The sequence below is a fragment of the Centroberyx gerrardi genome, chromosome 8 (assembly GCF_048128805.1).
Source record: "Centroberyx gerrardi isolate f3 chromosome 8, fCenGer3.hap1.cur.20231027, whole genome shotgun sequence".
NCBI classification, from domain to species: Eukaryota; Metazoa; Chordata; class Actinopteri; order Beryciformes; family Berycidae; genus Centroberyx; species Centroberyx gerrardi.
This window is the reverse complement of record NC_136004.1, coordinates 3962299-3987546: the sequence shown is the minus strand read 5'-3', so window position 1 is coordinate 3987546 and position 25248 is coordinate 3962299. Positions and strand designations below refer to the sequence as shown.

The following is a 25248-nucleotide window of genomic DNA, read 5'->3' as shown; positions in this document are numbered from 1 at the left end:
CCTCCTCCTCCCCGGTGCTCTGGCCAGTGATGGCTTCCTTTCATTCTCTCTCCCACACAGCGTTGCTGTGTACAGCTTTTCCTCGCTCTTTCCTTCCCTCTCTCTCTCTATCATTCTCTCTCTGTCTCTGTCAGTCTCCCTCTTTCCCTCACCCTTTCTCATCTCTCTCTCTCTCTCCCTCCCTCTCTTTTTCTAACAGTATTTTCTTGGCAAAACCCATCAAAGAGTCGGATGATTAACTGAATAAGAATGTGCCCTCATTAACATGTGTGGCTTTGATATATTAATATATTAACATCTAAATAGATAAAAACAAAATTATATTGAACCTCATATAGCTTTCATATTTAGGTTTTTTTTTTTTGTAAGGTTGGTGACAAAAAAGAACAAGTGCAGAGATATGAGTAGTGCTAGTCTAGTTTGACAAAACCAAGGTGTGCCATGTTATTTTGAAGCCTTTCTTCATCTAGAAAATCTAGGAATAATGTTGCTGACCTTGGAATCATAAAGTTGCATCTGACATTTTGGGCAAAAACGAGGTGTTTATATCATGTCATTCAACAGTTAGGTCTAAAGTTTGATTTTTGAAAACAGGGTACAAAATCCAGCTTTAAAAGGTCACATTGGCTTACCCAGCAAGAATTTGACGTACAGCGACATGCAGAAGACGGATAAGTCCAACCGCTTTAGATCGGTCCAAGATCGGATGCAGCTGGACGAGTTTGTAGCGTTTGAATGAAGCCATGAAAATAGCCTGAAAACTGACATCTAACACATTTGTGAACGTGTTAAATGTCGTGATACAACAACAGATCCTGCTTTCACGTAAGACAACAAAGCACCCTGGGTCCATTGTCATTTTGCATTTCTATTCTTGGTTTACACTAAAATTAGTATTTAAAAATAAAAGTAGATCCGGTCTCCCAAACAGGAACTATCTCTCCTAAATGGTATCCCTCCGCTATGTTCTCTTCTATCAATAAAAATGCTATTTGGCAAAATTATGTTCTAAAACGTCGGACCAAAGGTCCATTGAAAATCACAGTAGCAGAATCTGTTGTTGAATCTGTTCACCAACGTCAGTTTTCAGTCTATTTTCGTGGCTCATTCAAATGAATGGGAAGTAAATCCGAACACTACAAACTCGTCTAGCTGTATCCGATCTTGGTGATTAGTTTATATTCTGGTTTTCATGGTCAAGTGCCGAATAACCCCCATGTTAAAACTAAGTGGAATATTGCTTTAACCAAAGTTGTTTTACTTGCCTAACCTTAACCGTTAGCCAACCTTTAGCTGAAAATGCTGTGTTCAATTCGTGTTATTGTCACAGAATCCAATTTGTGGTGAAGGAATGTAATTTATTCATAACTCGTGTCCACAGCACATAAATCTGCGTTTCAGAGTTTGTGTTCATTTCACAACTTTTTATGAGATCACATGCAGTCTGTCGTATCAACATTTATTCAACGTCTAACTGTTGCTGGGTAGCTCTGTGAGACGTCTTCATCTAGAACATCTAGTAGTGTTGTTGACCTTGGAATCATAAAGCTGCATCTGACATTTTGGTCAAAAACAAGTCTTTCATATAATGTAGTTCAACACTTAGTTCTAAAGTTTGATTTTTGAAAACGGGGTAGAAAATCCAGCTTAAAAAGTTCTCATTAGCTTAGCTCTGCAGGATATGAAAACATGAACATTCAAAATCTCAAAGCCACCTTGAACGCAGATGGACCTTTATGATTCCAAGCTCACAAAGTTGCGTTTTCTTTCGTCCAACCCCCCGACAAAACCCCTCGCAAAATGACCAAATTTGAACCTGCAACCCCACGGCCCACAGCTGCGGAGTCTATCTTCTTCTTTTTTTTTTTTCATCTCACACACACTCACCCGCTCTCTCTCCCTCACACACAGACACACGCTCACTCCCGCCTACACAAGCGACCTCGCGACGGCGAAGCGTCCCGCGTGTCGGCCCTCACACGCACGCCCGCTTGGCGTGCAGCATCTCGATGAGCAGGTTGTTGCAGGGCACCTCGCCGCTCAGGTGCATGTAGCACAGGTAGTCCTCGGCCTGGGTGCTGAGGGACCGCAGCTCCGGCAGCCGGACCACCAGCTGGCCGAACTTCTCCTGGAACTGCGGGTAGGTGGACAGGGTGTACTCCAGCAGCGCCCCGTTCACCTGCTCCTGGACGCCCTCCACGAACGCCTGGTTCTCCAGCAGTTTCACATCTGCGGACGCACACATTTCTGGGTTATTACGGGTCAGGGAGGGAAAACATGCTTCTGGTTCAGGTATGGCAGGGTAGAAAATAGAAGCCCCATTGAAGGTCCACGTCTTTGAGAAGACAATGGAGCAGCACCAGACGAAATGCACACTCTCTTAAAGGGGATGTGTAATTTTCAGACACATTTGTGTTACTTTTCAACGCGATGTATGTTAATTCGGGTTTGGCCAGTGTGGGTTTTTGAAGGCCGATACTAATGCCGATATTTTCGCATTGCCCAAAGCCAATATTCAACATCTTTAAATTTGACCATTTCCATGCCACTAAATTCCACAAAATTACAAGGATTCAGTGTTTCCCCCAGGCTTCTATTCTTGTCAGGGTGGAAACAGCATTTAGACCAACATGGGACACTAAAACTCCCCATTGAAGCCCAGATTCACTTAAACACACTTGATCAGTTCAGATTAAGGACTTCCCATAGACAACGTGTAGTATTGCTAAAATTCTGCATTAAATATGTAATCAATCAAACTGCTTCATAGCCATCATATCAGAGGTGGACCACACTGACTGGACTACCGATTTTTAATAAAATGACAATATCAGCAAACTGATATATCAGGCTAACCTTGATCAAGCAATGGTGGAAAGCACATGCTGAAAACAGTAAATTCTCAGTGAAACATTTATTAGAGCCAGAACTCCATGTTTTGCAGTAGTCTTGTTTGGTTTAAAGCACCATAAACGTTTAAGAGTTTTCACATCTGGGCTGTAAGGACTTCTAATGCTCTATAGGAATGGATCAGAGAATATTAAACTCTGATGTTCAAAATAATCTTAAAATAATGTAAAAACTGTGATGATCTTCAAAACATCATAAAATCAGAAAGGAAGAGACGAACCAGAAATTGAACCTCAAAACCTCTATTTTATTAACTTTATTAATTTTAGGTATAAATGCTATCTAATAGGTTACATCAAAATATTTTTTATCTATGAAATGAGGAGAGTGTGTGGTGTGTGTATGTTCATGTGTGCGTATGTGCGTTGTGTTTCTGAGTGAGCGAGTGTGTGTGTGTGTGTGTGTGTGTGTGAGACAATAGCTGGGCCCTCCAGTGGACTTGCATTCAGCATCAGCTGAGCCCATCCTGGAGAATCCATTCACACAGTAATTAAATGTTTTGAATCAATGTTCTGAATCATCTTTTCAAACTGCTTAAGGGCAATTAAATTACCCCCGACAAACCTGACTCTGAAGATGAGGGAGAGCGAGAGCAAAGAAACCGACAGCAAAGACGGCAAATATTTTCTGCCTGTGACAAGTGCTCTCCCTATTCAAAAGCTCTTTGTTCGCTGCTTTGCCAGCGCTAAATAGCAATCACTTCTGGGAATCTGGGCAAGCCACATCTATGCTCTCTCCATATGCACAAGCCGCTACATGAATGTCGGTCCAGCCATCGAATGATAGACCCATCCATTACGCTTCTTTTGAATGCCATTAGTGGACAATGGGAGAGGATGTCTTTGTTAATATTGGCTTTTGTCAACCCCAGAAATTTAATTAAGTGTGTTTATTTGAGGGGAAAAAAGACCAGTTTGGAAAACACTTGTAACCTTCCAGATAAATAGGCACCGCAGATAATCCGCGATTGTGACATTTTTCCATTAAAATGTCAGTATTGCTATTCAAATTCTGCCAAAAGACAGCATCAGCGTTGGCCCCGCAGCCCAATAAAGTTGATTGATTTTTTGCATCAAAACCTGAATCCCATTCCGTTCTTTTGAAAATATCTAAGCTGCAGGCTGCTAATGTGAGTTCAGGCCTTTAAAAATACCCTCTGTTTTTTTTAGGTAAATCAATGATCAATCAATTCTAATTAAAAAACACAACTTCAAAGGAAGAGATACACTATATCTGCTGGGAAACCGTTTTTTTTTTTTTTAAATCGCAGAATAATGTATTTTCCTTTCGAGTTGAATATTTGTATTTATATGTATGGTTGGCTTGGGTGTAGTGGAGGAGTAAGCCTGACAAAAATCTTGATGATCTTAATTCATAGTATATATCATAATAAGATAAATCTGATGTAAGTTATATGAAGATAGAGTCTTTTAAGACAAAAATGAAGCAGAAATTAACACATTTTCTGAAAATATGATTGATTTTTGCTTCTATCGGTGGTCGTTTGCCTGACGATGATCACCGACTGGAGGTAATAATTTATGCACATTCATCACAGCTATGATGCACATGAGGTCCACTCACTGGGGTTGAAGAGGAGGAGGAATTTAAGGCAGGCGATCTCTCTGCGGTCCACCTGCAGCGCCTGCAGCCTCGCTGCCAGCTCCTGACCTCTCTGGACCAGGCCGGACAGAGTGGCCTCCGCTTGGGACAGGATGGACGACAGCTCCACCTGGAAATGACAGCGTTTATGTCCAAGATGCCATAGATCAAGGTCTCACACAAGGTGCTTTTGGAGGACAGGAATTGTACTGGAAAGAAATGACACCCCTGGAAAGAAATGACACCCATGGGACCATACACATGGGTGTTTTAATGTCTGACCCCTCGCCAATTAAAGGCTTTTAAACTTTCAAAACCTGGACTTGGATTTTTTTACATCACTAGAACATATACTGCCCATCAAAAGTTTGGGGACACCTGATTGAATGCTCTATGTTTTTCATTCTCTTAAAGCCATTTTGATCTAAAGGCTTATGCTTAAATGCTTGACATTTGTTTCTTAGACAAATATAAATACTGAAGTCTTGATGTCTTCACTATTATTCTAAAATGTGGAAAATAGTAAAAATAAAGAAAAATGTGGTGTCCCCAACTTTTGACGAGCAGTGTATGTGTGATCATAATATTTCCTATCTTCCTTTCTTCTTCCTTCTTTTCTTTCTTTCTTTCTTTCTTTCTTTACCTGAAGTTCATCATTCAATAGTGCTAAAATAGAGGATCCAGTCTGTTAAAGTGAGGAGTTAATAAGGACTTAAGTCATCTATCGTTTGTGCTACCAATCATTTTGTGTCACTCTTAAATGGGGGTTATCTCATATCTCAAACTCTTCATATACATACACATATTGTAGAGGTTATAGGCAAAAATGTAGTGGTAGCTGATGAGCTATACTCTAATCCTACCGGTCTATAGGTAGATATACTCTGAATACACAGACATAGAGGTGGGTATCATTCCCACATATACATTATATGGGGTGTATAGTATTCTATTATGCTAATATTTGGAAAATAAAAAAATCATATCATGTTTATTGCCCAATATTTCAAACCTGAAACCGATGATATCATCTAATGTCATTATTTTGCAATGAAAGGCCTTTCACTTCAATAATAATTCACGGTGAGTTCTAATGAGAGTCATCTTTTTGTAAAAGTATGCCACATTTTTAAACTGTAAAGGTGATGACTTGGTCAGCAGCCAAGTTCAAATCATCCCAATCACTTTAACCACCAGCAACACTGCTGAGCCTGTTGCTTTTCCTTTTACAGCAACAACCAACCAGGCTGAGGTATCAGTTTGCTGATATTGGCCTTTCAATACATATGATATATCAGATATCAGCCAGTCAGTGTTGTCCACCTCTGATATGATGGAGGCTCCCTACCATTGAATAGGTGGATGGGTCACCCTGCCTTAACCTGCTAACACTAAAAGAATTTAATTAGTATGGGTTTCAATGGAGAGTTTTAGTATCCATGATGGTCTAAATGCTGTTTCAGAGGCTTTTCCACCCTGACAAGAATACAATTCAGGGGGAAACACTGAATAATGTTTTTTTGGCATGTAAATGGTCAAATGTAAAGATAATGAAGGTCGGTGCAAAATATTGGCAAACTATTGTCAGCTTCAGTCTAAAAAGACCAGTAGTGGTATTGGCCTTCAAAAGCAGATGTTGATCAAACCCTATAACCAGCTCTACATAAAAACTTCTCCCCTCTGCCCCGTGAGCAGATCTAATTAAACAGCTTGATTCCAAAATGTTATACATCCAGTTTCAAAAATGGCCTTGGTTGACAGACTGAATTTTCCATGCACATTTGAACGGAGTGAACTGAAAGTGAACTGACCCTGCTCTGCATGGTGCTCATGGGTAATTTGTGTGAAGTAGTTTTTACCTCCTGGCCGGTCACCAGCAGGATACTGTCCTCCTTTCCATGCTGCACTTGTCTGAAGATGTGATCCAGGACCAGAAGTTCAGACCAGCAGTTATGGAGAAGCTTCATTTGATCTCCCACCTACAAGAAACAGACGGACAAAAAAGATGCATAGGCAGGGAGACAGAGAAAGAGAGCAAGACAAAGACTCAAAGACAAGACTCTGTTTACACTATTCCAATTCACGTACAGCTTAATTCTTTTTTCTTGGCGGTTCAAATCAATGAGAAGCCAGTGCAATATTCTCTGAATCTGTATTCCTGCTTATTTTTCCTATTACTGACTTCCATAACTTCCTATAGCTTTCTAACAGAGACCATGTGCATATTGCATATAGAAATCTCCTAAGTTTCTATATTTTCTATAATTTTATGTTATATCTAATGTGACCTATATGGCAGCAACCCACCACATCAAATTCCTTGTATGTGCAAAGTCACTCAGCCAATAAATCTGATTCTGATAAAAAAACATAAATAAAAAAAAATACTACTCTCGACTTGCTATCAATCTAACGCCAAAACCCACTAAAACCCACCTGAAACTGCAACATCCCACAAAAAAACAACCACAGATGGACAGAAAAATGGGGTGACCATAAAGAGAGGGAAAGAGGAGGAAGGAGGAGGAAGGTGGGGTGTGTGTGTGTGTGTATGTGTGAGAGGAGGGGGGGGTCCTGGTGTCATATTTATCCAGCGTCCAGGGTGTTTTTTCTTGCGTCTCGTCACCTTGTATTTACGAGCATCGTCGACGACCTCTCCAACCCCCCCCCCCCCACACACACACACACACACACACACACACCCACACCCATTACATCAGCTTTGGGGGATGTGTGTGTGTGCGTGTGTGTGTGTGTGTGTGTGCATTTCAGATTGAGCCCCTCCTCGCTGTCACAATATTGTCTGTAAACCGAAGGACACCGCAGTCAGTAATTCTCCAAGCCGCTGGTGCTAATAGGCCCGGACACACATTCAATCTGACAGGGGGGCCTGACAGAATTACTGTCCCTCTGAATGAAACTATATATCTGTCTGGGAGGAGAGGTCCAATCTGGTGGCCACGCACTCATCTGGACTCATCTGGGGAGTGGGGGTGGGGGGTGCAGTGATGGGGGTGTTGGAGGAAGCGGGAGAGGTCTCGGCGACCTGCTTGTGCTTCCCCTCCGAGAGGAATCGGACGCTCGGCCGCGGCCAAAAAAATCGCGCCGAAAAAACACTGTTGAACATGGGTGGAAATCCTGTTGGGGCAGACCTGGTGCTCCTTCATTTTTATCTAACGTGACTGTGGATTCTCTACTGTCTACGCAAATGCCTGAGAAATGGCAACAATGAGGGGCGACGGGCTTTTTGAGTGGGGAATTGGGGGTAGACTCATGTATTGATTCGGGCGGATGTTGTCTTAAAAAAAAAACGGATGTTGGCCAGTCAGTGTCATCCACTTGTGATAAGATGGAGGTGCCTTCCTGACAACTGCTAGTCGATATGTTTTTATTATTATTATTTTATATGAGATACAGTATCTGACCGGAGAAATCATTCCAGTGTGGTGTGGGAGGCTTTTACTCAACAGTCGGTAAAACCTGCAGTGAAACCTGCCTCACCCTGCCTTAAGGAGCTGCAAATCACTTAAAAGAATTTCATTAGAATCGAGAGTTTTAGTGTCCCATGATGGTCTAAATGCTGTTTCCAAGGCTTTTAAACACTGATAAGAATATCATTCTGGGTGAAAAACTGAATACTGACTGTTTTTTTGCATGAAAATTGTCAAATTTAAAGATATTGAATAGCACTCAAAAATATTGGTATTGGTATCGTCATTCAAGAATTAATACTGGTATAACTGTAGTGGGCAATATTGCCTGCAACAGGAACAGGGGCCTGCTCTGTTGGTGTTTTAGCTGACACCCTAATCCAGAGAGTTCATTTCCAAAACATCTTACATCCATTTCAGGAAAAAAGAAATCACTACCTCCGGTTTATCTTTTAACATCTCTAAGATATAGAGGAAACATGTCATTTTGTTAACAAAGGACTTTTTTTTTTTTTTGTAAGTTTTACCGTCTGTACAATCATTTTATTCTATTTGTTTTACTGTCAATCATTTTGTAAGAGTAGACGTCTCTGTTTTCACATGGTGGATATCTATCTCATTTTTGAACTCTTCAAATACAACAGAATATTCTCGGCCATATTATTATTTTTCAAATTGCCTATCTACAGTACATTGCCTCTAATTGTCGAACCCTTATGTCGTCCTTTGTGTGCACTTCCTCGCATTCCCTCAGCAGCATCTTCCATGTGCAACAGGTGAATGGGGGGTCAAATGCAAGACACGACAAAGGCCACCTCGGGGGCGTGGGGAGGGAGGTGGCGGTGGGGGGGTTGTACACAGCAAACAAGCAATCCCAGCAATCAATAGCTTCCATTCTGCTGTGTATTTTATAACAATGTAGACAAGCGAAGCGCGGAGCTGCAGTGGAGAGCTGACATTCCCCCGTTATCGTCTGCGTGGAATGTAATTATCCAGCCCGGGGAAACAGCTCTTTCTGCGGGAGGCTTTCTTGGCAAATATGCGCAGCTTTGTTCTCATACTGTCCGTGTTGGCAACCTAAAAATGGGCTGCGAGTCACCAAAGATACATCAGAGGTGTGTGACATGGTGCGGCCGGCGTGAGGAAAGAAACCAAAATCGGGCGCAAAACGCACCGGCGTGACTCTGATGAAAAGAGAAATGGTTACAATACAAGAAAAGAATGAAAAGAAACCAGCAAAATGAAGTATTGAGATGACTGAGGACGTGACCTTTTTTCACAGTTGGAGTGCCGTCCCTGTCCTAGTTTTCCCTTTGGGTAATTATTTGACGGTGCAGCTAGTTTACACAAATTGAAAACCTGCTTTTGTTTGATATATCTGTGCAGTAGCTTTATTGAAAAAGCTTTTGATAAATGCAACAAAGAGCAATTTAACAGCTCTGGAGGGATTTAAACAGGAATCAAACTTTTGCTTGCCATATTAGATGTCATTTACGTACTGGCACTGCCTGAGACTAGGAAATACAGGGATCAAGGATTAGATCAAATCAAATCTGATCAAATCATATTCTGGCCAAATGCATTGTTTGATGTAAGCTTATTTGATAAAACAATGCATGGATGGTTTACAGGGAAGAGATATTACAAAAGAAGTTATTGGATATTGATAGCTAGTGACTTTTTATGGAGAAATGTGACCTAGATAAAAGACCTAGATAGTAGCCTCTCACTCTGCTAGCACAATCTTTAAAGAGTATCAGTGGTAGAATTTGAAGTGTGTTATGTTACGGTAGGGAATTAGTTTACTGACATGTTTCTCAGATGGACAAACAGCAAAACAACACGGCTCATTCTGCCTTGACGCTGTTACTTTAAGGAGCAGAACATGCTACACCAGAAGAGAGTCATTTCACAATAAAAGTCCCATTCAGGATCAGCGGACAGTTTACGCAACTTAAAAATGCATTTATTTGAGGGGGATAATTAAATCCTCTTCAATATTGGAGGAGACATGTCCCTCCTGATTCCTATGGCCTTGACTCTATAAGAAAATGAGACGATAAGGGTCCAGCAGGCTCGACAGCTACACAATATACACTTGAGGAGTTCATGTCCAAAATCAGCGCTTGTTCTTTTACGTGATAATCCGCAAGATTCTTGTTTTTTCTTGATGTTGCCGACACCTTTGGTGATAACCGGTCATTGCTTTGGTGTTTTGCACTCAATGTAGGTACTGGCCCAACATACTGTAATAATAAAGACATTCAATGTAGACTACAGCTTCTCATATTTCTTCTACTTCTTATATTTATTACAAACCAACCGATGTTGTTGCTCCCATTAACATAAAACTCATCACTTCCTGTGAAGCAGAGGATTTTTCCCAGGAAAGACAGAATGAAACACTATTGTGTGGTATCAATTGGTGACAGAGAGTAGCAAAGCAAACATTTATTTCTATGAAAAAATTGAGGATTATTACTTTAATCTATAGAGCAGTTAACTTAACCTGGGGGTCGCAAGATGATTTTTGGGAGGGTTGTAATGTGATGGAAAGGCATGTGAAGAAATACATTTCTAATTTATTATCAAGTATATTTTTATCTTTGTGATAATTGCCTTTTCCTCATGAAATAATGAATAGCCTCTAGGCTTCTTCCAATAATATATCGGTTAAAGAGACAATTTGTGTCAAAAAGCAGCAACAAAGTGTCACAATTGACCATTCTGTGGGTCATATACAAATTGAATATGCATATTTATTGTCATTGTTTATTGTCTTTAATCTTAATCATAAATGCTATTTTCTGGTTAAATCCTAAACCTTTGCAGCCTCTAGGCATCTTCCAATAATCAGTAAATTAGCCTGAAAAGAAAAAAGAAAAATCATCTATTGGTACCAAAGTTGACATTATACCCTACCCTTATACCCATAATCCTTAAAACTACAATTGCCACAAATTTTTTATTTTTTTATTTTTTTCAAACAGTGGGTATCTCTCATTTTGGAATGAAACTCTTCACTACTATACTGTAGCAAAGGAGCAGCCAAGTATCCATCTAACCCAGCCAATATAAAGATACCAACAAGTCCTCCAACCCATACGACCACATAGGTCGTTTGTTCCTACCCTCTAATACGACCCACAGGAGCGTTTCCTAAATTAGCGCCCCTACCGGCGGCAGGAGATGGCTACGTTGGTCTGCGTCCACGTCACGTGACTGTCAAGTTTCTCTCTGCGGCGAAAAAAAATAAATGGCTGACATTGCTTTTATTCTCAGTGGAAAATGCAATATTTTAAGATAGTTTCGGCATTAAAATGCGTTTTGATAACATTTCTAGCGAGAAATGTGCATTTTATTTCCATAATCTTCGTTCAGTGAATGTATATGATGTTTAGTTTGTTAGTTATTACGAAGATTCATTCAGGCTTTCTATCGTTGCTATGGTGGTTGCTATGGACGCTGCTATCGCTGAAACCACGCAGTTGCATGTTGTTTGAATCATTGTCTTTGCGTTGTGTAGTTATCTGAGCTGTTATGTTATTTGTGTTATCGGATGTTATCCGATAACACCATATGATCATAAGTTCGGTTCCTGTCAGAGCGCTTTTTTGTCAATGGCTCTGGCTCATGTGAAGGACGGTCAACAGGCAGCAAACAGCAAACTGCTTCCCCACCTTTTAAACTAAAACAACCCAGTCGCCAGAATAAAATGTTGGCACACACACACACACACACACACATACACACCGTCTGACAACATTATGGAAAGGACCCTACAGAGAAATGAAACGTTTTTCTTTACCTTTCACTTGATCCGGTCTGTGTGTAACCAAGTCTCGCTCAAGTCTCGCGAGAGTTGAGTTGTTGCAGGAAGTTACACACAGACCGGATCAAGCGAAAGGTAAAGAGAAACGTTTCATTTCTCTGTAGGGTCCTTTCCATAATGTTGTCAGACACTTATAATAACAATCTGAGCCTGTCAGTGGCAAAAACAAGCACTTTTAGTGGACGTACATTGACGGTTCACATTTGCCCCGTCGGATTACATTGCAGCTCGTTTCGCGGCTGCCGGCTGACGCGATCTCGCTCAATACTGGACCAATTTCAAAAATTGTTGTCGCCTTTTGTCACTTAGACACAAAAAGATGGGAAAATAGGGTCCAGGTTGAAAAATACCGAAGTTACCCTTTAAATATCTAATTGTTAAATGGGTGAAAATACATTTTAACCATATTTTACCCATATTTGACAGCGCCCCCAGTTGTTGACTATACTCACATGATAGCTGAGGTCAAGAGCTCTCTATAACAGTTGGTCCCATGTCTGTAACCCCTTTTGTTGCTGAATTATAAGCCTTCAAACATGCACCGAGGTCAAGGTTCAAAGGTCACTATTTCAAAGCAGGAGCCATGTAGAAACTTCATACTGACATATGTTACTCTCCAGGTCGAGACCTTTCCAACGATGTATTTGGTTTAGCTCTACGACAAAGTTTTAATTTTCTCATTTCAGGGACACAAGCCATCCCAGGCCTAGTTTCACAGAGCACTTTGAAGGCCCAATATATAAAATGAAGCTTTTTGTTTGTTTGTTTGTTTGTTTGTTTCTTTTTTAGGGGAAATAGTGACCAAAATGAGTCACCTTCAGAGATTACAATTCTGCTGACAATCTAGGGCATTACTACAGGCTTGGAGGAAGGCCTGAAGTGCTTGGGTTAGGGCTGAAAATACCATAGGCTACTATTTACACAACCCTGGAGATTTTTTGTATCTTTATGATTCTTGGTTTTGGGATTTTATATCAGTATGACATAGCCCATTCAATCAGAATCTGTTTTATTAGCCAATGCAAGCATACAAAGAATGTGTCTTGGCGTTTGCTCCCAAAACACGCAACACAGAAGAATAAAAATAGACAAAAGTAAGGTAATGATAATAATAATGAAATAAACAAAGTAATATTAAAATTAAATTGAAATTTTAAAATCTATTTACAGAATGGAATAGTAATAGTTTTAAAATGGGATATAAAACTTGAAATGAAATATTGACTGTACAAAGGAAATGGACTGTGCTATGGACAAATAAATGAAGTGTATGAAATATATGAAGGTGACAAGAGCAAAAATTGTGCATAAATAATTAAATTATGTAACAGTGGAGGTTGAATGCAATGCACAATCTAAAGTCCAGTTTGATGAAATATATGAAAGTGACAAGTGCAGGGATTAAATGAGGGATGTGAAATGTAAAGTCCAGTTTGATAACCCCGTCTTCATCCCGTTTATATGGCCATGGTACAAGATTTGACACACACACACACACACACACACACACACACACACACACACACACACAACGTTGGAGTGCTTTATTGGATGACATGGCTCAATATTAATTGAGGAAGACTCTATGTTTTAAGAAAGATGATTTCATATTAAATATCCTCAGCCACATATTCTTGGAAATATAAAATTAAATGAGCAACTTCACATTTTACAATCACAGGCTATAAAACGCCTTTTCTTAACAGATATAGTTGCATTTGGATTCGGGTTGCGGCCGACTGGCGGCAATTTGAAATGGAATGAAGCCTACTGATGGCAGACAACCCAAAACAGGAGTCGAACACGTCCATAGCAGCGTCCATAGCAACCACCATAGCAACGATAGAAAGCCTTCATAATAACTAACAAACTAAACATCATATACATTCACTGAACGAAGATTATGAAAATAAAATGCACATTTCTCGCTAGAAATGTTATCAAAATGCATTTTAATGCCGAAACTATCTTAAAATATTGCATTTTCCACTGAGAATAAAAGCAATGTCAGCCATTTATTTTTTTTCGCCGCAGAGAGAAACTTGACAGTCACGTGACGTGGACGCACACCAACGTAGCCATCTCCTGCCGCCGGTAGGGGCGCTAATTTAGGAAACGCTCCTGTGAGTCATATTAGAGGGTAGGAACAAACGACCTATGTGGTCGTTTTTTGGGGGAGGACAGTCTCAAAGATACCATGTTCCTGTTAGTCTGAGGGAGTGTGACAAATCTCATTATGACCACAATGCACTCATTGTTTCCGAGATAGGGAAGGTAGAAAAGTGAAAAAAAAAAAAAAAAAGAGAAACCCTTTTGGATCTTGTCAGAAACCAAGAACAAAAGAGAGACTTCCACTGAAACACAGTGGAAGTCTAATGGTTAGAGAGGTGAGCTTGACACCAGAGAGTCAGTGAACTATGGGCAGGGAAAGTGAACGAGACACACTCTCCCCTCCCTCGACAACTACCAGAAGCTGTAGTAGAAGACTGTGGTCGTACTGGGTGGCTCCCAGGTATGAATGTCTGTAACTTAATGAGAGTGAAGCAGGAAAAAGAGCAGACTTATTCTTACCAGGGTAAATAAACTTAAATTTAAAAAAAGGATTCAGCAGGAGTTTTACCCAAGGCCAAAAAATGCTTTCTTTTAGTTAAACAGTTAAATCAGTTTGACCATGGCTTACTGACAAATGTTTGTCAGTGTGTTTGTCAGTATGGAGAAATTAAGTTCTGACTCACAGAAGAAGTTAACATTTCTTCTGTTTTGTAACTGGCCTTATTTGGCAAAACCATTCTCTGATGCTCCGTTTGCACTTTGAACAGTAGGTGTATTCAGCCATATTGTCACCTGTATGGCGGCTCCCTCCTAGCACCACAGCATACCACAACAACAGTATTGATTTCTGTGGCGTGGGGCTTCCATTTGACTGTACTAATAAATCATGCTGTGCCACGTCTATGGCGCGGCTCAATTACACCATTCAGTTGACAAAGAGAATCATTGTGCTGGAGATGATGGACTGGGACACTGATGCATGTTCTAATCATTATCCTGAGAGTGTGTAGCTGTGTGTGTGTGTGTGTGTGTGTGTGTGTGTGCGTGTGTGTGTGTGTGTGTGTGTGTGTGTGTGAGTGGCTGGCTCATAACTACCTACTGTTCAGCAGCAAGGAACTACAGAGACCAAACACCAGCCAGGAATAATTATCCATACAAGGCTAAAAGTATTCTACCACACTAACGAAACGCTTCACCCACACTTTAATGTCTCTTTACAGCAACAACATTACAGTACATTAAAGCTAATGTGTATTAGCAGGTAAATTAAGCAACAGCTGCTTCTGTAAAAGCAATACTGGCTGTGTCTGAGTGTCACTACGAATACGGATGAAGTGAAATGAATATACAAAAAATATCTCCTTTTGGACAATTCAAAATAGTCGGTATGAACAATCTACTGGTGACACAGATGATTTTCGTGTCTATGTTGTCATCACTTAAAGTAATAATTCATGACATGTTTATATAAATAAATGTATGCTTTGCTACCCTCTATAATAGTGATTCAACCTATATCCAGTTCATGAAAGCTTTAACATTTACTGTACTGAACACCTAGTGTCTGGTCTAGTCTCTGGCACACAGGAAGTGATACTTTTTATGTTTCCGGTTTGTGTAGAAAAAACAGAAGAAGAACTGGGTAGTTAGCATGAGCAGTGATAGCCACCATCGCTGAACAGACAAAGAAAAGAGCGCCACCTACAGAAACTCAAACTGCATCAACAGAGAATCCAAGGAAAAAGACGTCACAGTACTGGACACACTGTTTGATTGACAGGTGATCTCTGGGAAGAGCAGCAGAAACACCACAGCAATGAACGCTGAGCACCAAAGATGGAGACTAAATAAAAAAAAAAAAAACAGCACAGCAATGTCTAACCGCCTAGGAAAAAGTGGATTACCACTTTAACAGGTAAATTGACCAATTCTCAACAATTTCTCAAAAACTTGATGTTTTGCTTTAATTTGCATTAAATGTAATTATGCATGTTGTGCTAACCTTGGCGATATGTGTTCAAGCTGCACTAGGCAACGTCTCACTTTGGCAACCCAAAATGGCAGTGAGAGTTAACTGTTTGAATTTTTTTGAAGTTTCAAGGTCTTCATATGCCAGAAATTCGTAAGGTGACGTCAGTAAACTAATACTACATTCACATCATATCGGAAGAAGCAGAAGAATGGGATGATATCTTATTGCTACTTTGGAAGTGTCCACGTTTTTGGAACGGCCACATCCAAGATGCCAATCGTAAGGTCAATTGTTGTCATTAATAAGTTACTTTGAAATCAACCACAAACCAACTGAAGCAGATATTGCTCGCTTTTAGTTTCAAGTCGCTTCAGTAGTTGATTGTATTAGTGTGAAAAAATTGATAATTCTGCCTTTTATTACCTTGGACTGCGAACATCGGTGGATTCGCTACAGTACTTGTGGCCTGTCTTGACATGCTTACGCAATTTGTAACACCATATATCAGAGCCTACAAACATTTTCCCTGTTCTACTTGTAATCACCACTAGGATGCTATGGACGATGGTTTTTCCCGGTCAGCAGTTTGCTTGTAAATCAGCCATCGTTGGTGAGTCCAGCTTTTCTCTGGACGGAGTGCTCGCTACTGCTTAGAAGACACTTTTGGATTTCACTCTTAAGTTTTGATTCGTCACTTCCAATGGGTGGAAAAGATTTCCCACCAGTGACCACACCAATGCCAGAATTTAATTTTGGAAAACAGGGTGAGGGAGGGGACGCTGTTCTCTGTTGCAGCCCCACTTTGTGATTCAGACTGATAAGAAGGCTGAATTTCTACATAAACATCTTGTGTAGTGCAGCCTTTTCGTCATCATTAAGAGTGTGGGCATGCATGCCATTTGTGCATGTGATGATGGAAAAATGTGTGTGTGTGTGTGTGTGTATGTGTGTGTGTGTGTGTGTGTGTGTGTGTGTATGTGTGTGTTAGGCGTGGGAGGTACTTACCCTCAGCTCCTTGAAGAAGATGCAGCTCCTAGCCCACTCCACTATGGAGAAGAGCGTCTGGTCTGCCATGCGACACATGAGGCTGAAGGTACTGGGCTTGTCCAGCCGGCCTCGGCCGCTCTGCTCCTGCTGCAGATGGGCAACTATCTTACTCTGCACCACCAGCTCATCCGGATCGCAGCGCAGCAGCTCCAGCACCAGGGGTGGCAGGCTGGGCGGCTGAGGCGAGCCCGAGGGGTACATGTCTGGGTAGGGGTATCCTGTCAGCGACTCGGGGGAGCTGGTGTAGTCGGGGCACTCGGCCTTGATAGCCCTGCCGGGGAAGGCCGTGTACTGATACTGGGCGGTGAGGGGCATGTGGGACTGCATGGCCATGCCCAGAGACGGGGGCCCATAGAGGCTGCCCTCGTAGTCTGTGGGGGTGATGGAGGTCGGGGTGGAGGGCAGGAGGCTTTTGGAGATGGTGGGCAGGCTGTGCAGGGAGCCGGTGAAGCCGTAGTCGCTCTGGAGAGGGGAGGCCGGCGGAGGAGCCGCAGTCTCCAGCTTGAAGCCGTTGGATCGTATCAAAGCCTTCTTCTGCTGCTTCAAGGCCCTATCTCTCTTGTACATGGGGCCAAACTTATTCCTGCCCCCACGCATGCGATCTGCACGCACCGCTGTCACAGCAAGAGACAAGAGGTGAAAAACAGATTTAGAGATGAAATACCGGCTCTACTGAATTGTCCCGCCCTGCCAGGTTCCTATTTCCAAAACTCCTTGACGAGCAGAGGAGCATGGTTCCAAATAACACCCAAAACAAAATCATAACTCACTGCATCCTTAACAAATTCTGAAAATAGCATGGAGAGTAAATAGCAGGCTTGTCATTAATTTTTGCTTCCCTTTTTAGGGATTAAAAAAATCCCCACTGCCTCTGCAGTTCCACTCCTTCTTGTAGCCTAAATAGAGCCTTTGATTTAAAACAGGGGAGTCTTTTGGGCTTTATCAGTAAGTCAAGAATGTGTCGTTTTTCTACTACGGAAGCAGGTGCTTCTCTGCATTGCTGTCTGGGAATCATTGCAATCCCATGTGCATAGGAAGCAATGATGAGAGCTACCACAAGCCTGCAAATCAGGAAATATTTATTATGATGGCCTACTAATCCTGTAATAAATTTTAGAATGATAGAAATAACCCAGCAAAACTGGGTGTCCCTATAGGAATATTATGGGAATTTCATAAAGTGGTAGTGTAGGAGACAAACAATACCATAAAATCCAAGTACCATATAATCCAGCTATTGAATAACACTGACACAATATAGGAATATTATAGGAATTATTATAGGAATTCACGTTACAGTAATTTTATAAGACACTATAAGTCCCTGCTGCAATATTCTAGGAATATTATAGGAAATTAGAAACACCATAAAGTACCATAAAGTCACTATAAATTCACAAATGAGTACCACACATACAATAAGTCCCTTACAGCAATATTATAAGAATTATGCCATCAAGTATTATAAAGTCACTATTAACTTACTGTTGAGCACCACAGACACACTGTAAGTCCCTATAGAAAGATTACAGTGATTTTTTCGTTATGACTATTTCTCCAAAATTATTATAACAGTGAAAAAGAGGTAGCCTACACATGTTTATTTCTTAACCATTAAATAACACGGCTATATAAATGAATGGACGTTCCTACCGTACCTTCTAGCCGCATCCCAACGCTGAGGCATTTCTGGAAGCGACAGAAGGGACATCTCTTCCTCTGGGTCTTGTCTATTTTACACTCCTGGTTTTCCGCACACGTGTACCTCTTGTTGTTCTGAACTGTTCTCTTGAAGAAGCCCTGCACACGGATGGACCATTAGAAAACACAGAATACAGAGGATATACAGTTTAAAATGATGGACGCATTTTTAGCATTACAAGGAAAAGAAAAGATCAAGCAAAAAGTATCAGAAATTTAATTGAAAGTCTTGAAAAAAATAATAGGAGCATCAATGTTCCGTCTCAGCGGATAGTTTGGTGACCTACGTCTAATAATTTACCGTAATAATAATAATAATAATAATAATAATAATAATAATAATAATATGTTGTCAGTCCTCAGTCAGCAATATTCCATTCCGGGACTTTTCCATATCGGATCAGTGGATTGTCGCCCCTGCATCATATTTGAATACTTAATAACTATTTTTATAGACAAACTGATTTATTAATATCAATAACGCTTCATCCATTGGTTCTACCTTGCAGCTCTCGCAGGTGAGAAGACCGTAGTGGTATCCCGACACCTTGTCCCCGCAGACAGGACACAGCTCTTCCAGGTCATCGTCATATGTGTATTCCATAACCTTCAAAGTCACACCTGGCTCACACACACATAAAGCACAACCTGTTATACTGTAAATGCCCGCTCAAAACATCCGTTAGTTTTCTTTTACCCAGTGATTTAAGAGAGGAAAATCCGCCCTAAACCCTCCTGCAAGAGCGGATATATAGAGGGGAAAAATGTGATGGCTTTTATACACTTCATTTTATATTGTTTCAGTAACCCGGATTTTCTCCTATTTTAATTTATGCAATTATAAGGATGTGAAGGCAATTGTTTTTTATCACAAAAATCACGCAAATCGGCTCGCTTAATTAACTTCATTATAATATAATTGTATCTGTTATAAAATGAATAACGATAATGACAAAATATAATGAATGCTTATTTATTTCAAAATGGTCTAGGCCTCCCATAGGCTATGCAAAAAAAAAAAAAAAAAGTCCATATAAGGCTACAGGCCTACACCAGAGTTTAACACAGGCCTATATTGCAAAATGCAAATAAATTGGCTGTATTTATGAATAATATATGCAAGAAAACAATTTCAAAATGCAAGTACATTTAGGCCAATTTGTGTTTAATAGGGCCTATATCCTGTTATGGGCACATTTATTTTAAAATATCCGTACATATTCAACATATTCATAATAACGTATGCTGGGATACCTATGCTCATATTTTTAAATATAGGCTACTCTTGGTTTTTAGCATAACATACCTTTAATATATATTCAATATCGATGTATTTATGTACCATGTAAACTACGTAAATCCTAGAACATATGCAAGTGGCCATTTTTACCATATTGCCATACATTTCTTCCATATATTGTTAGCTACATAAATGCGCATGTATGGTTAAAAGATGCACGAATTTTATATAGGCTAGCCTACGTGGTTTCCACATGACCAGTAATGTAAAAAACTATGACCTCCAGTCGGTTATCATCGAACAACCACCAACGGAAACAAAACCTACTATTTTCAGAAAAGTATTAATTCATGTTTTTCCCCCTTAAAACACCCTATTTTCATGTAGCCTAACTTATCAGTGTGATATGATAGCTATGAATTTCATATCATAGTGACTTCTATCAGCCTAAAAAGGTGGATAAACTCCACTAATTTTTTTTTTGCTAGGCTATAGCTGTATTTTCTATCAAGTGTAGCCTTCATTTGTCACCTACCCTCGGTTATTGCGACCAATGAATCAATCAATCAATAAAAAAGGTATCCAAAATAAAAAATAAAAAGAACCCGAAGAATAGTTGTTTTTGGGCTAAAGTCAGCGCGGTCCGGTCCGGCGTCCCATCGGTGTAGCGGTGAAAAAGCCTCCCAAGTGTCCGCGCAGTCGGTCGGTGTGTTTCTGATACTGTGCCGCTTTGACAGCGCCGCTTTCGTCCCTGCCATGCCAAAACGCACAGTAGAATTGAGCCGAATTGAATTGGATTATATAACTGGGAGGAGGTGACCAATCAGTGACAGATGCGCGTGAGATAGCGGCGTCACGCGCGCTGTGAGCGCCACAGTCCCTATATGAGGTGCTCGCGAGGAGGTGAGATGGACGATGGAGAAGCCGCGTAGCGCGCGCTCAGCAACACATTTGTACTGATTATTGTTTATGAAAAAGACCAAACATGGACATCCTGAACCTAGCATGGAGAGATATAGCATTGTTATTATTATTAGGTTAATGATATTAATGTTGTCATTAATATCATTATTATGATATTAATGTATTAATAGGTCTATGTTTATTTATATTAGGCTGTTGCTTTTATTACTACTGCTGGGATTGAATCTGAGATCTTTCGGTTACGGGATATTCTCTAATCCAAGTCTTTAATTACTTTTCTACACTGCCGCTATTTTATTATCATTATTATTATTGTTGTTGTTTAAGGTTTTTATTGTAGTAGGTATTGTTATGATATTTTAAGTAACATTATTGTATTATTATATGCTTCTATTCAATTCTATTCTATTCTATCCTATTCTAGCAGTGTTTTTGAATTGTTATCACAAACCTACTTTATTGTTTGCCATGATTTAAATCTATCAAAAATGTTTCTTTACAAATAAAATATATAGCCTACAGAATATATATTTTGTTCTTTTTAAAGTAAAATATAGGCTGTAGGCTACTTTTTTTCTTAAAGTACCGTTCTATTCAGTCCTCCTGGGTTTGCGTCGTCATTCAATTTCAAGGTCGTTCAACAGTAGGCTGTAATGGGCTAAACGGTGTTTTTCTGTAAGAAATGCTGCCGCTTCCTTAGCATCTTGTGGCAAATATTATTCTGACTGATAGAAACATTTGGTTATAGACTTCTGGATGTTGTGGGAACAGTTAGAATGGCTTTTCTTTCGTGTACAGTTTATTATAGCCCATATTATACCATATGAACTGGGTTATAACTGGTTTCTTCGCTTGACAACAACAAGACCAAATCATTCTCAAATCAATCTCTATCTATTTTTGTTGAAAGTTTGCAGAAAACTGCACCGACTTACCTTGAGCCTCGTCTCCCAACATCTGAACCCCACACAGCAGCCAGTCAATGATGATTGTCTGATAATAAAAACCTGACTGGAGATGTGGTTGCACCCTCGCATGGGCCACACGAAAACGAAAAAAAAAAATATTTAAAAAGAAAAAAAATCCTGTCTATACGGAACCAGTAAGGCCAGTGTGAGTGTGATGGTGACCATTGAGGAGCACCGAGTGAAACTCCTCCAGTCCGCTCGCTCTTTACTGTCCTTTCCTTATCACAAAGTTTGGGCTCCGCCGCTGCTATTGGCGGACCGGGTCACGTGACGGACGCTCTGCCTCCTCCGTCTCCAGCGCCGAATGCCTGGACAGGAAAACGGTGCTGATGGAGGATTCTCGCTTTGATCAGCATGCATCTCGAAACGAAGTGTCACTAAAGCGTGACAAAATGGGGGGGAAATAGGAAAAAGTGAAGTTATAATCCATCCATATCTGTAGAGAGGAGTTTCTCAGCTAATTATCTTTTTCTTCTAAATTCAGTTTTAACCCGAGATATTGAGTTTAGATTGGAAACTGTTGCATACAGACAGCATTCAGTCTTGAGCATAAGTTATTTGACTAAAAACTAAATATCTAAAAAATATATTAAAAAATATATTAAAAAAATCAAAAATGTAATTAAGCTAACAATAATAATAATAATAATAATAGTTAGTGATAATGATGTTTGATATAAAGCATTGACTTAATAATAATAATAACAATAATAATAACGATTACAATAACAACAACAATAATAATAATAATCAGCATCATCATAATAATAATCATAATAATTATAATATGTTCTATATGAGAGATAATGACATTTGGTATAAAGCCTTGACATAAAATAGTGATCTTGGTATATATTTTATTTTATTTTATTTGTATTTTGTTTTCAATTATTTCTATTAGACATTATTTAATAGAAACACACAAAATCAACTATATGAAGATACATTCACTGCTTAATGGTCATAATGATGTACTCACATAATGATTTTTACAATGTAGGCCATTTAATTCTATCGATTTCTATATTTACCTGCACTGCTATAGGCCTATTTATATATATATATATATATATACATATAGTTCCGGGACATACAGTATGCTTCAGCAGAATTAAACACATTGACGTAAAAAAATGAATCTGCTGTGACAAGGCATTTTGCTGGTGTAAGCTATAAAGAGTAAAGCTGCCTATTGTTAGGTGAGACAGGAAACAGTGGGTTGGCGAGGGTCTGTCAGGCTGCTGAGGGTCATTGTGTGCAGACACTGATTTGTTGGAGAAACCGTGAACAAAGCTGAGGGTCCTTAAGTATAGACTACCTCGCCATTTTAAAGACAGGAAACACAAAGCTGACTTAAGTTTTACACAAAACAGTCGCATGATTTCACTGTCTACTGGATTTATTCGAAAAAACCTAGGCTTCTCTCTTTGCAATCCACTCTTGTGCCCATGATTTTAGGATTATAATTCCTATTAAGGGCAATATTTGCTAGACCTCTGGTTGCCAAATTGTGGTACAGGGACCTCCAGGGGTCCTTGAAGTTTTTCCAGGGGTCCTTGAGGAGGTTCCAGGGCGTCCCAAGGAATATATTCCCCCTCTAATTTACTTACCCCAATTGAATTACCCCAATTAGAGAATGCGTAATGATAGGTTTCACTCTCAGACACCCAACACTAAGTCAGTAACAACTAAAATCTTCCCATTTGGGTCCCTGATTAAAAATCTGATCATACATTTCACATTTTCACATGGCTTCACATTGAAGTCTAGGACATGTAAAAGCATAAATGAATTCTTGAATTGATTTTTTGCTTTTAATAGTGAATGTGATCATGGTTATACTCACCTCCACCTCCTTATAATAGTGAGTGTGATGCCTTATGATGATCATGGTCATAGTTTACTCACCTGTTACATCTGATAATGAACCGCATTGACCAAATAATAATATGCTGTCATTGCTCCACTTGCCCCATTGCAGAACTTTAGTCGATTTACAAGTTTTGGTGGCAAATAATATGAGACCCAGAGACTTTGCCATACCTTTAGTGAACTGTTGCTCCTGACCCCCCCTCCTCCTTCCCCTGGAAAAAACGTACACAGCACCAATCTCTGCCTTTACACTGTTTGCTCAGCAGAAGGTGCATAGGGAGATAGGTCATATCTATCAATCTGTTTCACCCCTGACCTCCCGGAGGCACGACAAGGTCCTCGATTAGCCTATACCCACTCATCTGACTATTAGGGAGCGCGGGCCAGAAAACAAGCCGGGGAGACCGGAGGAGGGGGGGGCCTTGCCGAGCCGGGCCCTCTGTCACTGGGGCCGAGAAATATGGCCTATCTGCTGTTTGTCTGTAGCACAGATTTGTTTTGCAAGTGTGCTGTGGCTACAGGTCAGCGGTGCCTGAGCATCAGACAAGCTCTGTCTCTGTCTCCCAGATATATTTGTACAATAAATAGAGAGGCAGGGCTGAGGCCCGGCTCATGTTTTGACTTCATCATTTATATTTTGCTCGTTGGTGTCCGCCCCCCACCCTCTGCCATTTTGTGCTGGAGTGGCAGGATCTTTGTGGATAAAGAAAGATAGCACCGCAATCATTCTGGGTGAAAGTTGCTACATTTGGGTGAATTTCTTTGCCGTGCAAAATGTTCAAGAAATATAGATGCTGTACTTGTTGATCAGCTGCCTTCACTTATTATTATATTCTATAGAGAATACAGCAACATTAGGCTACTTGGCTTGCTAGTTAACATTAGCAACTGAACCCATAGCTTTTAGCATAGGCTACACATACATAGAACCACTGCTGATATAACAATGTCCTTTATTAGCAGATTGAAGTTTTACTTCTACAAGCATTTTTTAGAGGCAAAGCTGCTCTAAAGGCAGAAATAACCTCATTGGTAGAGTTAATCCTCATTGGGTGGAGTTAGCTACGTGGCAAAGAGGGAACTCTGGCCAGAATAATCCAAATAAAAATATAAATGGCAATGACTTAATTTTTTCATTCATTCATGATGTTGGAAGTTCAGCAGCTAGCTAACTAGCTTACTCAGACAGCTATAGGCTAGAATGACTACTTTGAATTTGGAAGACCAGCAGGCTAACTAGCTCAACTAGATAATTTATGGGTAGATTGCATTTTTCAGTTAGTAGCAAGAGCACTGGACTTCATAATATCAGCTACCTCCTCTTTTACCCCTTGCCTTTTTCACTGGGCTTCTAGCCTAACTGTGGTCTTTGGCTCCACCCGCTGAGGTTTAACTCAACCTATGAGATTATTTCTGCCTCCAGGGCAGCTCTGCCTCCGGAAAGGTTTGCAGAACTAATGCTACAGATGTTGGAAAATCAGACATTCCAACTGGAAGGCCCTTGAAGTATGAAACTCGAGCTCAAGGCTTCTTAGCTAAAATTTTCAAGATGTAGTTAGCCTATCTGACGTCACATTAACGTGGCAGTACACACTGTAAACACTACACAGCATTACTTTTATCATGTTTATAATCCTCAAAATATTCTAGTTTTTCAGACACTTTAGATTTTCAGCATTGCATGACCTCAAATCTAT

At 40.2% G+C, this 25248-nt stretch overlaps 1 protein-coding gene across 2 annotated transcripts; it reads right to left on the bottom strand.

The window, feature by feature from the left end:
* Positions 1-1975: 1975 nt before the first annotated feature.
* nr5a1a (nuclear receptor subfamily 5, group A, member 1a) lies at positions 1976-24461 on the bottom strand. 2 transcript variants are annotated; one of them, XM_071906734.2, is made up of 7 exons: positions 24441-24461; positions 19050-19154; positions 18505-18646; positions 16805-17460; positions 6372-6491; positions 4495-4642; positions 1976-2229 (listed from the first exon to the last, which is right to left on the bottom strand). In XM_071906734.2, the coding sequence occupies exons 1-7, from the start codon at positions 24459-24461 to the stop codon at positions 1976-1978; spliced, it is 1446 nt and encodes a 481-aa protein (XP_071762835.1). The 2 variants fall into 2 exon arrangements, with proteins under 2 accessions (XP_071762835.1, XP_071762834.1); XM_071906733.2 differs by lacking the exon at positions 24441-24461 and adding an exon at positions 21647-21668 and having other exon boundaries at positions 19050-19168.
* Positions 24462-25248: the final 787 nt, after the last annotated feature.

What these genes read in the sequence shown, in the direction of transcription:
- nr5a1a (XM_071906733.2), bottom strand. Translation starts at nt 21,668, where the DNA reads ATGTTGGGAGACGAGGCTCAAG. An exon ending in GTTGGGAGACGAGGCTCAAG is followed by an intron (nt 19,169 to 21,646) that starts GTAAGTCGGTGC and finishes TGTGTGAGCCAG; the next exon opens with GTGTGACTTTGAAGGTTATG. An exon ending in CCTCCTCCTCTTCAACCCCA is followed by an intron (nt 2,230 to 4,494) that starts GTGAGTGGACCT and finishes GTGCGTCCGCAG; the next exon opens with ATGTGAAACTGCTGGAGAAC.